Source organism: Neofelis nebulosa, chromosome 2, assembly GCF_028018385.1.
Source record: "Neofelis nebulosa isolate mNeoNeb1 chromosome 2, mNeoNeb1.pri, whole genome shotgun sequence".
Classification (NCBI taxonomy): domain Eukaryota; kingdom Metazoa; phylum Chordata; class Mammalia; order Carnivora; family Felidae; genus Neofelis; species Neofelis nebulosa.
Window position 1 is genome coordinate 29,582,476 of NC_080783.1, and position 15,429 is coordinate 29,597,904.

General features: G+C 40.0%; 1 protein-coding gene across 3 annotated transcripts in view; it reads right to left on the minus strand.

Moving 5' to 3' along the window:
- Positions 1 to 940: 940 nt before the first annotated feature.
- The window catches only part of ADAM23 (ADAM metallopeptidase domain 23), a 200,124-nt gene continuing 185,635 nt past the window's right edge, over positions 941 to 15,429 (minus strand). The window contains exons 1-2 of one of the 3 annotated variants that reach the window (XM_058707583.1): positions 5,646 to 6,061; positions 941 to 1,633 (exon numbers count right to left, since the gene is read on the minus strand). In XM_058707583.1, coding sequence (XP_058563566.1) covers positions 1,494 to 1,633; positions 5,646 to 6,057 — 552 coding nt within the window. In that variant the 5' untranslated portion in view covers positions 6,058 to 6,061 and the 3' untranslated portion in view covers positions 941 to 1,493. Of the gene's footprint in view, positions 1,634 to 5,645; positions 6,062 to 14,566; positions 14,740 to 15,429 lie in introns of those variants that run through there. The other 2 variants (XM_058707552.1, XM_058707532.1) reach the window with 2 other exon arrangements.

Consider the following 15,429-nt stretch of genomic DNA (forward strand, 5'->3'; position numbering starts at 1 on the left):
TTTTATTATTTAATCAAATAGAAAATAGGTTAATTGAAAGATACTTATACTTACTGTTCTTTTCTTAGAGTTTAGATTGTCAGTAATGGTAATATAAAATATTGAAATATGGGGCGACTGCGTGGCTCAGTTGGTTGAGCATCAGACTTCGGCCCAGGTCATCATCTCTCCATTCCAAGTTTGAGCCCCAAGTGGGGTTCTGTGCTGACGGTCTAGAGCCTGGAGCCTGCTTCGGATTCCGTGTTTCCCTCTCTCTCTGCCCCTCCTCTGCTTGCACTCTGTCTCTGTCTCTCTCTCTCAAAAATAAATATTTAAAAAAATTAAAATATTGAAATAAAAAGACTCCTTGGGGCACCTGGGTGGCTCAGTCAATTAAGTGTCCAACTCTTTATTTCAGCTCAGGTCTTGATCTGACGGTTGTGAGTTTAAGCCCTTCATTGGGTTCCATGCTGATTGTGAAACCTACTTAAAAAAAAAAGACTGGGGCGCCTGGGTTGCTCAGTCGGTTAAGTGTCCGACTTCGGCTCAGGTCATGATCTCGCGGTCCGTGAGTTCAAGCCCCACGTCAGGCTCTGTGCTGATGGCTCAGAGCCTGGAGCCTGTTTCAGATTCTGTGTCTCCCTCTCTCTCTGCCCCTCCCCCGTTCATGCTCTGTCTCTCTCTGTCTCAAAAATAAATAAATGTTAAAAAAAAATTAAAAAAAAAAAAAGACTCTGGGGCTCCTGGGTGGCTCAGTTGGTTGAGCGACCGACTCTTGACTTTGACTTGGGTCATGATCTCACAGCGGGTTTGAGCCCCACATCCGGCTCTGCAATGATAGTGTGGAGTCTGGTTGGGATTCTGTCTCCCCCCCCTCTCTCCGCCCCTTCCCTGCTTGCTCTGTCTCTCTCTTAAAATAAATAAAAATGAACTTAAAAAAAAAAGACTCCAATAATGTCACTTGGGATCCAGAGCTTTTATTAATTTTGTTTCCATTAGAAGAATGCTTTATTTGCCATTGGATATGGTTTTTCTTGTTCTTTGTTTTATTCATTATTCAAAAATATTCTTTCAAACAAGATTTAGGTATTATAGACAGTCAGTAACTGGTAATAAATATAGCCCATTATGCCTGTACGTAAGCAGTGGCTACTGGCTTAGAAGTCATGCAGTGTATTCAAGTTAAATGTATGGCACTCCAGTTCACCAAGATCCAGCATCCCAGAACAACTGACCAGAGTGAATACAAACAATGTGACTCGCCCAATCCCCTGGTCATCTTTGGAAGCTATTTTAACTCTTTCAGATAGTGGGATGAGCTGGCAGTAAAGCCACCCTTTGAAGGAACATGCTAGCAGGCTAAAATAACGAAAAACCTTAAGTAGGTACGCTGAGAGAACGTGGCTTAATATTTACCTCTGGACATTCCCACCATGTCAAGTAATTAAATGATCAGGAGTCAAGGAAACAATGTTTTTTTAGTTCCAAGATACGAGTTAGCTCTGAGGTTAGATTTACTTTCTCTTTATTTCCAGGCCACGGGTGACTTTCCCAATGAGCTTAGACCCACTTCCGTGCAAGTGCATGCTTATCACACCTTCTATCAACTCTTTCTTCTTTAGGAAAGGTGTTCTTAGCTGCTGAGAATATGCACCTGAAAGCAGAGAAAAGGAACTAGTCGTTAGAGCACCAAATTATTCTCAGGTTAATTAAATGTCAATAAATTGGTTTTAAAGTTTGTTATTTCTGTCACTCTATCAGAAGTCTGTATAAATTTATTGCAGGAGTGTGCATGTAAATCTGTGTTTATATGTCCTTTGCAGTTTAGTTAAATAACCTAAGTAAAGTATAATAAAGACATGTCCTTGTTAACTAAAATGCATGTATTAAGATATGTTCTGACTAAACAAGTAAAAGTGGTCATTATATAATTTTAATACAAAAATATACAGAAAAAACTTAAATTACGCATAATATAATCTTTCAGAGATAACCATAATTTTATGCATACACACTTTATACCATAATTTAGCGAACCGTTACCTTATTGTGCGACGTTCCAATTATTTCCACATTTTCTACTTTTATAAATAGCTTTGCAGTGAAGATTCATGTACTGCATGATTGGTTACATCTCTGAATATTTCTTTAGGGTAGAGTTCTAGATAAGTAATTTCTAAAGATGTTTCTAGGAAATTTCTTGGAGTAAGTAAAGTAAAACAAAAATCAAACATTGGTGCATCTAATTATTTATATTTCTGAAGCACTTTTTTGTCTAATGCTTGGTGTTTTACAAAAACAAGCACTAACATTTACCAGCTAGTTAGACACCAACTGCAAATATCATCAAATTATAAATCTGAATTTTAATGTTCTTATCATGAAGGAATGCAAAGACTCCTAATTTTTCTAGAACATACAAACTGCCAGTCTCAGGCAGGCAGGTTTTTTTTTTTTTAATTTCTCTCACTGGCAAAGCATGATTTGTTGAAGGAAAGGGCCATTGGGTTTTGACACAAACAAGGATATACTTCAAAATCCCTTCATTTGCATTGAAGCCTTTACTAACCCATGAGTTAACGTCAAATTGGTCATTTTCTATTTGGAAGTTATCAGCCTACTCTTTTCCTAAATCAATTAATAACTCTCTCCCTCCTTCTGCCTTGACAAAATCCATCATAATTTGGTGGTTAAGGCTGGTTACACCATTTTCACACCTTCTGGATATTACAGCATTCAGTTAATAACTCATCCTTTCTAGACAAACTAACAATGATCTTTTGAGTCTTTTCTCAAGTGAGAACACATCTAGACCTCAGAATTTTTGGAATTCTCATTTCTAGATTCCCTCTGTTCCTATTTAGCACTGTTATAAACAACTATAGTATCTAGGTCATCACCCAGCTCAACAAGCTGTCCTTGGGGTAAAGCTCTTCCAGACTCTATTGATTGTTAAATACATGCCTCTCATAAATTTCTTTTTTATAGAATCACAGAACATTAGAAAGGAGAACATAAAGAGACTTTACAGTTCCTCTCTTTCCACACCCCTCTTTTTCAGATGAAGAAACTGAGGGCTAAATAAGTTGACTGAGGTTGCATAGCTATTTAATATCTCTTGTTTTCATAGTTTTTGGCCCAATAGTAACAAATAGGATATACTGGCATACAAAATAGGAGTTTTATGGTTTGGGTATTTTTTTTAATTTTTTTTTTTTTGTTTTAGAGAAGGAGGGGGAGAGAGGCAGAGGAAGAGAGACAGAGAGAGAAGAATCCTAAGCAGGCTCCATACTCAGTGTGGAGCCCAACGCAGGCTTGATCCCACAACATTGGGATTATGACCTGAGTCAAAATCAAGATTCAGTTGCTCAACCAATTGAGCCACCCAGGTGCCCAGGAGTTTTATGTTTTTAGCAAAGTATGATTCATAGCAACAATTCTCAAGTGTATTTAAACTATTAAACTTGAGGATATCAAAATAAGAACTCTCTTGCATATTATGTAGACATATTAGTTCTTCCCTTCTGCTCTGGTTGATTTGATTTCCCTGAGAACTAGAGAGACAAACATCTCTTCACCCTCACCCCCATCCCAACCTGGTAGCATATTAATCCCCCAAGGACAATAGAAAAAGTTAGTGGAGAATCCGTGCAGGTACATCCAGAGCCCCGCTGAGCCACTAGAGATTTCCGCAAGCCTCTTGAGATGAAATCTCGATGTTCCAGCAACTATTTAACTTTTAGACACGGTGTCTCCTTGACCCAAGACCCTCTTTGACTGTGATGATACAATCAAAATGGAAAGCTTTGTTTCCTGATCTGCAAACAGTTGTTTATGTCAAACATTAAAATAACTCCAATAAAGTGGAATGTTCCCTCCTGCTACATAGTCACTCTGACTAAAGTTTGCAGACCAGCTGAGTCAACAGCAACTCTGTAGCAAGATTAAAAAAGTGGCTTCCAAAGCTGAAGATAAATCTACTGCCTTTAAAAAGAAGAAGAAGAAGAAGATAGAAATGCTATGTTGAAATATGCTCCAAAAATTACATGAAGCTTCTGACTATTCTGATAGCCACATTGCAAGCAAGCAAACTGAAAGCTGCTTTAGAGAAAGACCTTGTGTGTGTGTATACTTATTCTCGTGTTCATCTGAACACAAATATTATTACATTCATTTATTCTATAGATAATTTAGTAATTCAAAGTGAGTGCAAAATATAAAAGATAAATATTGGTAGTGATTTGAGTATGACAACTAAATATGGTAAGAATGGAAGAAAGAGTCCTACAGTACAAATGAAGAAAATATACAGGGGTAGAGCATTTGGCTGCAAGTGAAGAAAGTAAGTAATTCTCTTGATGCTGATGTCTAAACAGCCTCTGTTTAAATAATTTTTAAATATTGGTAACCAACATTGAAAGACGCTTATTTTTGTATTTCTTTAGTAGCTAAGCTGATAGAAGAATATTTCCTCTAAATATGGAAATTGTTTTAAGTTACAATGACACTTGCCAAAATAATAAATTTATCTATAAATAACAGCAGAGGATTATCTGGTTTAATGGATCAGCAAATCATAAGATTTTTAGTGAGGTTAAAGCAAACTAGATATAGAAAAGCTCTATAATCTCGGAAAAGTGTTGCTCTAGAAATATTACTGTTAAGTGCTGTTTTAATAGGGAAATTATAGGGATTATAACAGTTCTCACAATAAAATATACAAATGTAAATTTTATTTATGCCTCAGTTTTGCACTATTGCTCAAATGATTCTAAGCACCCAAACAGGGTTTGCTGCAAGGATTGCAAGCTCATTGGTTGAAACAACTCTAAAAATGGAACAAAAACAATATGAATAGGGCCAGGGTATCTATCTCTCAGCTTAGTCACAGGGGCTCACTTGCTCTAATTCTAATTCTATAAAGGATACTTCTTCTAGTGCCCCCAGAGAAGACTGTTTTTTAATAAAATATTTACACCAGTGAGAATCTCTAAATTTGTCAGAAGTTCCAAATTACTAAAAATTAATCATTCAACTTGCTGGAAGTTAATTACATATTTGAGATGTGTTCAAAAAGCAACAAGGAGTGAATCTGCAAGCTAGCCAATTTTTATGCCCTTTACTTCACCAACTAAGTACATTACAAGGAGCCTCTCCATTTACATGAAAGCAGTCTTTTTTTCTATTTAAAAGAGGCAAGAGTTTGCATGCTGTGAATATTCCCCAGACTTACATTCAAATCTTCCCAAATCCATAGCATGCAAAGACAGGTTATGACTGCTAATATTCAGGCTAATCGCTTTATGCCTTTACGTTGTATTTTGAGAATCATGCTTTTCCTTACTTGCTTTTTTGACTCTTTTTTGCTGTTGTTTACATGAAGTATGAAAATGACAGAGAATCATGCTTTTCCTTACTTGCCTTTTTGACTCTTCTTTGCTGCTGTTTACATGAAGTATGAAAATGACAATATGTTGATACAAACAGCTACCATGAAATACAAAAGGCAGTGCTATCTTCCTATCACTCATGTGCTCTTGGGTTCACCCCTGAGAGGAATATATGTGGCAATGGATTCCCCGAAAGCCATTTCCCTCTTCCTCACAATTCCTCACATTCATACTTCATTGACCCTTTCGAAAAACATGGAATCTAGAGTTCACCACCTTGTTTTCTCCCTGTGTGCTGTGGACGCACTGCTGAAATCTCCTCTTCCTTCCCAGCCAATTGCCTCCTTCCTAAGCCATGGTTCCTGGAGAGGACACAGTCCACATAGATGTCCCAGAAGAGTTGGGCCAGATCCCAAAACAGTGCCCCGTGCTTCAAGTTCTCAGATGACTTTAGGTAGATCATAAAATCCCAGAAACCTGAAACAGTGTTAGAAATTCGAGGCTTCCGCATTTCTAGGAGGAGCACTGAAGAAGATTCCCAGCACTGAGGATCAGCTTGATTAAGGGCCAGAAGGTCTGTCTGGCTATGGCAGAAGAAAGGAGACACACAGCACATTCCCACAATGAGCAGGGAGCAGGTAAGGGTCCAGGGGCGGTAGATCCCTCTTCTGTTCCCAGGATTGGCCATGGTGTTGAAACTGCACAGAATGGAAATATCTTATGAATCCTCACTTGATCTCCACTCAGTAATGAAAATAATTATGCCTTTAGAAACCTTGGTGTCAGCAAAGAAAATGCACCATTGTCCCTAGGAAAAGTCTTATCATACCTCCCAGATCATAAGCCCCGTTCTACCTAAAATGACTCATCGTCGAGCCAGGTATTGTAAAACCAAGATACTTAGATTAAAAAGTGTTTATTCCTAAGACATGTTCCTTTGTGAGATGAATAAGTGAACTTGTTTTTCCCGAGTACAGAGGAACATAGTTGAAAAGAATAGTAAGTGAAAATTTAAAATCTTGCTGCATGGCTTTAATTATTCTATAATATCTGAGTTTAGCCTACCTATTTCTCATCCAGGACTCACATGCAATTAAGAATTTTAAACTATTTTACCCTTAAATGTTTTCTTATTCGGGGTGACTTTCAATTTTTTAAAACAAATAAGAATAGTAAAATGTTTTAAATAAAAACAAACATAAGGTAGTGTGCTAAAAGTATAAGAACTAAGGGGCATATATTCAATCAATTAGAGTAGAATTAATAGACACTGTATTAATACCTAAAATGCTCTACAATTCTCATATAACTTTCATAAAGATGATGTTTTATCATTTCTTTCTTCTTGCCACAAATCTCAAGAATTTTAATGAAAATATTTGCCTCTCACTCAACTTTTCTGGCTTTCAAAGCCTGTTACAATACAATTAAACCACATACCACTTTGAAATTATTATGTTACACTTCAGACAAGTGCAATGAGAAACAATGTTCTTAAAATAATCTAAATTTTCTTTTTTCCAAGGAAACAAGCTTATCTTACCCTTTAAGACTACTCAAAATGTATATCACACTGAAACAACTCTCACATAAAGAAAAAACAGGAGAGTACATGTAGCTCACTTTTAGTTTTCCCTTATATTTCCAAACATTTTAGATGTTAGTATCACGAAGGCAAGCAAGGCACTGCTCATAGGAACACTTATGGGAATACATCTATCTTGGAATATGTAAGGAGGATAACACCTTAAGATGGAATCTGTCTCTTCTGCACAGCAGCAGAACATATTGAGGTACCTTGAAATCAATATTCCAGAACTGCCTTTGAACAAGGCATGGTCCTATTTGGAAGAGGTACGCGGAGATACGAGATTATTCAAAAATATTTCAGATCACTTACACAGGATCTCTCCGTGAACAAAATTATATTCAGTACGTCCTCCTCTCAACTAAAATGTCAAAGTCGAGTTGCCCCAAAGGCTATTTTTCCTTAGGGGACAAGTCCAAGTGTCAGTGGCAAGTTATCGGAAGAGGGCGGGCCGCTGTCCAGCGTGCTGAAGTTAGTGTTGTCCTGGACTCCCTGCCTGATTGCACCACAGCGCTCACACCGGCTCCTTTAGATTCCCTTCTCAGGAGTCTTTCTCGAGCCTGGAAGTTCCTCAACCCTGGGGTCCGGCGTGCGCCCCGCTACGAGCCCCGCGCTGTGCTCCCGGCGTCCCAATCCCACACCTTGTTCTACGGCCTCACCCACATCAAGGCGGAGCTGCCAAAGACCCGCTGTGTCTTTTGTGCCCCATTATTTTCCTTACACCGAGGCTCAACTCCCAGGTCTCAGGAGGGCACCCTTTCGCACTTACCTCCCTCTCTGGATTCCCTCGAGTGTATGGAGAGGAAAAGCTCAGGCTGCTCCCGGAGCGAGTGACGGTCCCCAGCCCCGGCGTCCTGAAGGCTACGGTGCCTCTTAAGCAGTGGGAGTGTTCGGCGCCTCTCCAAGTCTACGTCAAAGCGCCGGGAAACTGCCGCCACCTCTCGCCCCCAAGTCCAACTCCCGCACCCTCTTTTTCCCTCCCTCCCCTAGAGATCTCACTTCAGGTAACCGGCAGGCTTAGCCACACACGCCCTCACTGACCCTGACGCACACCTACCCTCCACCCAGTGGAACTGAGCCTTTCTGCGGTTTGGATTCCCGGTCTTACCTCGGGAGGAGCCACGCGAGGCAGGAACTGGAAAGTTGGAACCCAGCTCCGAGACAGTCTAGGAGTGAGTGGGGCTCCCTAGATTCCCCACCCTCCAGGAGCTCCTTGTTTGAGAATGCAAAGATGTGAGGGAAGACCCAGGACTCCCGGAGGTCGGAGAAGGCACGAGGGCACCCTGAGAGCGGTCAGAAAGGGCTCCAAGGGAATAAGGAGCCTCCTAAAAACGTCATGGGTGTGAATTTCTCTGTCTGTCTGTAGTCCTGGGCTGAGAGTAGAAAAACGCCCCTGGGGCAAGGATGTGAGTAGGGAGACGTTGCTGGAAGGCCCCCTTAACTGGGGACAGGACACCCCCATTACCTCTAGGCTCTGTGGCCTGGATCCCCTCAGGAGCCCGTGTTTTTGCTGGCATCACTTGGGCCAGCCCACTGTTGAAGATTCACCTCAGGGGCCCTGCGTTTTGCCTGGGACTCCCTTTGGTTCTCAACTCACAGCTAGTTAATACCTTAGAGAGGGACTAAGCCCTGTCAAGCTTACGGAGCTCTGCTGAGCATTAGCGTCTCCCTTCACTGAAACACACCCTGCCTGGGAGCCTGAAGCAAAAGTCTTAGCTTTGCAAGTGCTTCCAAGGTTTGCCCCTCACCTGGAAACCCTCTAAGTGTCCTAAAAAACCACTTGGAGTCTCCATTAACTGAAGGCTTTTGTGTCAGCTCAATAGTATCCGTGGTTACCTTCCAGAGGGGCACAGAGAGGAACCCAGGCTTATAGCAAGGTTTACTGAAGACAGAGAGAACTGACCAGCCACCCGAAGGATAGAAACAAAGTTCCAAAGAGGATTCCTGAGGGGTTCTGGGCTTTTTCTTCATCTCTGAACCTGGATGGGGTGTCCTTCAGTTACTCAATCTGTGAACTGAACATACTAATGCCTGCTTCTAATTGCACCCTAAAAGGTGGAGGGAAAGATAATAGGTGAGATCTTGGACTTGCTTCCTAACTTCAAGACGCTCTCAGCCTTTTGGAGAAGGTCATTAGAGAAACACAGGTGTGTGACCACAGAGAGAATCCTGTGGAAAGGAAAGGGAAAGGAGGGGAAAAAGAATGTATCTTTGAGGAGGTGACTGATGAACTTCCTGAGGAAGGAGTTGTACAGGTATCCTGGGGCCAAAAGGGGATATAGTCTTCTCCAGGCAGAGAAGTCAGCATGAGCAAAGACATTGAGGGAGCACTCAAAGCAGTTCTGTGTTTCTGGGAGAAAAAATAAGGAGTGTAAAGGAAGAAGAGAGAACAGAAATTCTGGTTTGGGATGTGTTGACATTACCTTTGAAAACATCAGTATATTAATATTCAGTGCTTACTTTATGTTTCAGTGCCTTTGTGCCAGACACTATTCTAGAAATTATGTATGCAGAAGGAACAAAACAAAGTCCCTTCACTCATGGAGCTTACATTCTAGTGGGGATGGGGGAAGAACATTTATATATATTTTTAACTTTTATGTATTTTTGAGAGACAAAGAGAGATAGAGAATGAGCAGGGAAAAGGAAGAGAGAGAGAGGGAGACACAGAATCTGAAGCAGGCTCCAGGCTCTGAGCTGTCAGCACAGAGCCCGACGCAGGGCTCGAACTCATGAGCTGTGAGATCATGACCTGAGCCAAAGTCGGACACTCAACGAACCGAGCCACCCAGGCTCTCCAAGAACATTTATATTTTAATTAAAAAAAAATATATATATACATATATAAAAATCATTATAATACATATAAATATGATATAATATATAATTATATTAATATATAAATATTACGTATATGTATAATGATTTGTAGTTCCAGTTTCTGTGTTGAACATTGAGTTTACAGCTATATATCAAAACAAACACATAACTAGCTAATTAAATGAACAAATAGTGCCATGTATGAGTCAATAATGAGAGTCTATCATTCTGAAGCCCTCCCCCCCCCAAAATATATGTATAATATATCAGTTGTGATTAGAAAAAACAAAAGATCATCAAAAAAAGTAAAGCAGGTTTGGAAAAGGATGTGGAGAAGAGTTATTCTATATGGAATACTGAGAAGCACTTCCTGGTGAGGAGATATTGAGTAAATCCTATTAATGTGAAAGAGTGAATCATACATATACATGAGAAAGAATTGCTCAAAGTGGGATATAAGGGAAGCTTGGGAAAAGTGTGCTGTGAGAAGTGTTTTCTGTACTGTGAGAAGTGAGGTCAGAAAGGTGGTCAGAAACCCATCCTGGCTGCTCAGTAGAGCACAGACTGGATGGGGCAGGGCAGAGGCAGGAAGTACAGTTGGGAGCTGATACAATAATTCAAATGAGATACGGTGAATTGAGTAGAGGTTGTAGCAGTGGAGTCAATGAAAGTAAGTGGATTCTGAATATATTTTGATGATAGGAAAAACAGGACTTATTGATGGACCAGTTGCGGGGTATAAGAAAAAGAGAGAAATTGAAGATGACTCCCAAGTTTTATGGGCTAAGCAACTGGAAGTTTGGAATTACCACCAGATAAGAGAGGAAAAGTGTTTTGAGGAATCAATATGAGAGAGGAACATCAAGAATTTGGTTTTCAAGATGTCAAGTTTGAGATGACTATCATCCAGATGGAGATGCTGAATAGGCAAGGCAAAGGTGTGGACTAATGATAAAACACTTGGGATACAGCATTTAAGAGAGAAGTTTAGATTTGGGGTTTAGGCTTACCTGTAGACAGTAGGTAAAACCCTCATAGGAAAGTATGTAAAGTGGGGAAAAGAATAGCCAGATGATAAACTAGGAAGTGCCAACATTTAAGTGATTGAGAAACGGAGTCAAAACGAACCGGAAAAGTGTGGTTCCTTAGAAGCCAATGAGACAGAGGTTTTCACAAAGAATGAGGAAATCAACCATATCACACAGATTCAGAAAAGGGGCCAATAAAATGAAGGCAAAGAATGTTCCATTGGATTTGAAAAAACAGGAGGCCACCAAGTTGCTTATTAGGAACAAATTTCAGTTGAGTGTTCAGGGAGGAGTGGGGGGCTGAGGAGAAATGGAAAGTGAAGAAATGCAGACAGGCCCTGTGAAGCACCTTCTATGAAGTTCAGAAAAGAAGAGGGAGATGGATTGGAAAGAAGGTTGGAGGTTGGGTCTTTATCATGTTTCCAGGCTGAGGGAGAGAAACCACTAGAGAGAGAAGTCGAAATTCAGGAGAGAAGGACAACTAACAGTCTCAGAGGAAACGAGAAGAGGAATGAAAATAAAAACAAACCAGTGTTTTCCAGAAGGGGGCAAAGCTTGCTCTATGAACAAGGAGGAAGGCGGGGGGGGGGGGGGGGGGGGGCAGGGGACTCTCTCTGGATATCTGTAGGTTAAAAGGTGGGCAGCAGTGAAGAAGTTGAGATGGTGAGCGATGGTCTCAATTTTCCTAGTGAAGTAAGACGCACAGTCAGCCACAAAAATATGAACGAAGGGAGGTGTTAAGAAGGGCACTTAAGAGTGAAAAGACTTTGGGATAATCACTGAAGATATGAGAGGAGATAAGAAAGAAAGAGAGACTAAAGAAAGTACTAAAAGTCCAGGCAAAGTTTGAGACCACAAATTTGCATGCATGCATGCCTGGTTTTTATGAGGCAAAATAACGTAATGAATGAAGACTATTATATTCTATAGCCAAACTAGCTGGGCTTACACTGTATCTTTCTCATAGGTCATATTTCATTGATTCTTAGATGCATTTTTTTTAACATTTAACACCATTGAAATCAGAATGTGTCTATCACCTGATGGTACTTTGTAGTTAGAACTGCAGCATTTTCTTTTGCTTTTTTAAAATAATAAGATGTCTACAATTGACCGCATTCGTGATTTGATGTAATGTTATGGGCAACCTGACCTCTGTGAAACAGTTTTCCTGCATGTAAAATGAGCAAAAATGTCTCCTGTGGCTGGTGAAAATGAAACGAGATCGTACACAGAAAATACTCAGAATGGTGCTGCGTGTAGCTAGTACTTGAAAAATGCTGGTTATTATTTTTCTCCTGCGGTGTTCATCTGACTGAACGTAGGAGAAAAGAATGGTCATTATTACATTCGCCTAGTGTTAGAGTTGGGTAAATGCTGACACAGATGGATGCAAAGGACTCAAGGACTAACTTATAAAAGCAAGTTAGCAAAAGAGAAGAGACTGGGGTGGAGAAGGAAGACTAGAAGGAAATGGAGGCAATGAGAGGTCTCAATAAGGGAGGGAAAAGGCAGGTGTAAGAGGAATAAAGAAGGAAGGTACTGAAAGGCAGAGAGGCTCTGATCAAGGAGAGGGATATTTACATTTCACATTTTAGAGGTGGGACAGCTCTGAATTCTGAGCACAACCACTAAAAGGAGCAGCTGAAATGGGTTGAAGGTAAAGACCCCTGTGGTTGAGCTCCACCTCGCCTGTGAGTGTGAACATCATGAATTGAAATGGTCGCCGCTATTTGTAAAAGCTGAGGATGTGTGGCATTGCTATCCCAGTGAAACGGCTTACGGTTCTTGCTAATAGGAGTAACGGCTTTAAAAAATACATTTTTTAAAAGTCTAGCTAGTATCTACTCATATCTTTTTTTTTTCCTAATATAGTTACTGGGAACTGGAAGTTTTGACCTTCAGTATAACTTTTGTAGTGCCATCCTGGAAAATAATGAGCTGTAAACATTTCTCATAAACACGATTCACCAGCTTACACTTGAAAATTAAATTATTGAATATTTTATGTATTTATTTATGTATGTATTTATTTTAAATGTTTATTTACTTATTTTGAGAGAAAAAGAAAGAGCGGGAGAGAGGCAGAGAGAGGGAGAGAGAGAATCCCAAGCAGGCTCTGTGCTGTGCTGTCAGTGCAGAACCCGATGCGGGGCTCAATCTCACCAACTGTGAGGTCACCACCTGAGCCGAAATCAAGAGTTGAGAGCTCAACTGACCGAGCCACCCAGGCATGCCTGAATATTTTTATTTAAAAGCAGATCCTAATGACTATATACTCTGTTGTAATGTATATTCAGTATTCATTCCTTGGTTATCAGAGAAATCTGGAGAGATTCTTGGGAAGAAATATATGTCTTTTATCTGGGCCTTCTCATCAGCTTAATGATTGCAAGAGAAAAATAGCAGACTAATTCTGGAATTTAGATTAAAAAAAAAAGCCACCACCAAATCATTTGAATAAAACACTTTATGCTCTGTGTAACATATTAGAATGTTTATTTTGATATCTTATCCTTGTGACTTCATTTCCATAGACTAAACTCTCCCTAACGATGATGACTTTTAGTCAGCAACATTTTACAAAACATTGTTTCCATATACCTGGTTTCATGTGACCCTAAGGAAAACGTATGTTATCCTCCTCTTCCCCCATTTTGCTGTTAAGGGATTTTCCCTGGGTGACTTAGCTGGTAAGAATGAGAACAGAGAACATTTACTATCTGTCACTCTCTATTCTCTTCACTGTGTAGTCTATCGTTATTCTCCTCTAGGTCCCCAGTACCAACTGGGAGGGAGGATATGGCGGGTCCAACTTAGAGAATCATTTTAATAAGCTATATCTGGAATCAATCTATCATATCATCATTCTGACTTGTTAAAAATATTTGGAGAACCAATGGATCATTTAAAATTACGTGATGCCAAAAAACCGGTTTGACTGGCATTTGTCATCCAAAGAGTTGTTTCAGTTTTATGCAGTTGCAGCCTTGGGCAAAAGAATGACTAGTTGAGAAGTAAATCGCAATTAGCTGAATGTGCCCCATGGGTAGATTTCCTGATTTTTGCCACTTGAAGCAATTCTCAAAGACATTAAAAAGGACTTCCGATTAATTTTAATGAAGTTCAAGAGCAGTTATATAGATAGTTTGCATCTTCAGCAGTGCATTAATTTGCAAATGATGGGGGCAGCCTTTAAGAATAGGGTGCTTCTTTAACATTTAGGATCAGATAGTAAAAATAATTACTTTCTCTCATTCTTTTATGCTTTTCCATAATGTGAAGATGGCAATAAACAAGGACAATTTCCTGGAATGCCCATTGGGGTAAGTGGATGAGTCATTCTTTAATTGTCATCAAATTCATAAGGACACATTGCAGTGAAGTAGTCAGATGATATTGGGCATTGATTCTAAAATGTGCAGAAAAGGAAAGTTACTCCGTGACACAGGAATAGTTCATTCATGTTTTTCCTGCTTGTACAAGTGAAGTTACTGTAGTTGTGATCATAGGCACAATGGTGGGTTTTTTGGAGGTACTTCTCAAGATACATCCATCCTTTGCACATTCTTTCTAGTAGGTTGCAAAGCCAATAGGTATCCTTATGGCTTTGTCAACAGTTGAGTTTATCTCTTACAAGAATCCCAGTCATTCAAAAATGACCATTGTAAGTCCTGTCTTTTTGGGCTACTCATTTCCAAAGGAGACTACAACACCAGTGATTCGTTTTCAATTTGGTTTGTATACCAAAGCAACTATGACAAAGGTCTGAAGTTTTAGCAAGTTTCTTTCCCTAAGGCTTTAATTATAGAGTAGCAGAAAAAAAACCAACATAAAACCTCTATCTCACCATATGTGGGAGGAGTAGAGGGGTTCACAGTCAAAAAGTCAGAGGTCCAGTGACAATCATGGATTTTTGTCCAGAAGAAAACATCTGTGAAAGAACAATAAGGACACAGACCTATATGTCGAAGGCATAAAAACATCTCACAGTATGAGCAGGGCTCCTGGGATGAGGAACTTTTCCTGACCCATGTGCCTCTAAGGGAGTTAGCTTTTCTCTGCCCCAGATTTTGTTCATACTTTGTTCTGCCACAATTTTGTTCATACTTTCATTATGCACTTACTATATTCTAATTCATATACATGCTTATCTGTCTCTCTTCACCTTCCTACTCCCACCCAAACCATTCCTTCAGAATGGGGATCATGTCTGACTACTCTCTCAGCTTTAAAGCCCAATCAGTGTGGATTGAATTTATTTATGAGAATAGTCTCATTTTGAACCTGAGACTGGGGTAGTGAGTGTCATTTAACAACTCTGCATTGGTCATATTTCTTTCTTATGACTGGACAAAGAAATTAAAATGTCAGTCAGCCAATTTAGTTTTTCTTTTTAATTTTTTTACATTTATTTATTTTTGAGAGACAGAGAGACAGAGCATAAGTGGGGGAGGGACACAGAGAGAAGGAGACACAGAGTCGGAAGCAGGCTCCAGGCTCTGAGCTGTCAGCACAGAGCCCAACACGGGGCACGAACCCACAAACCGTGAGATCATGACCTGAGCCGAAGCCGGACACTTAACCGACTGAGCCGAAGCCGGACACTTAACCGACTGAGCCA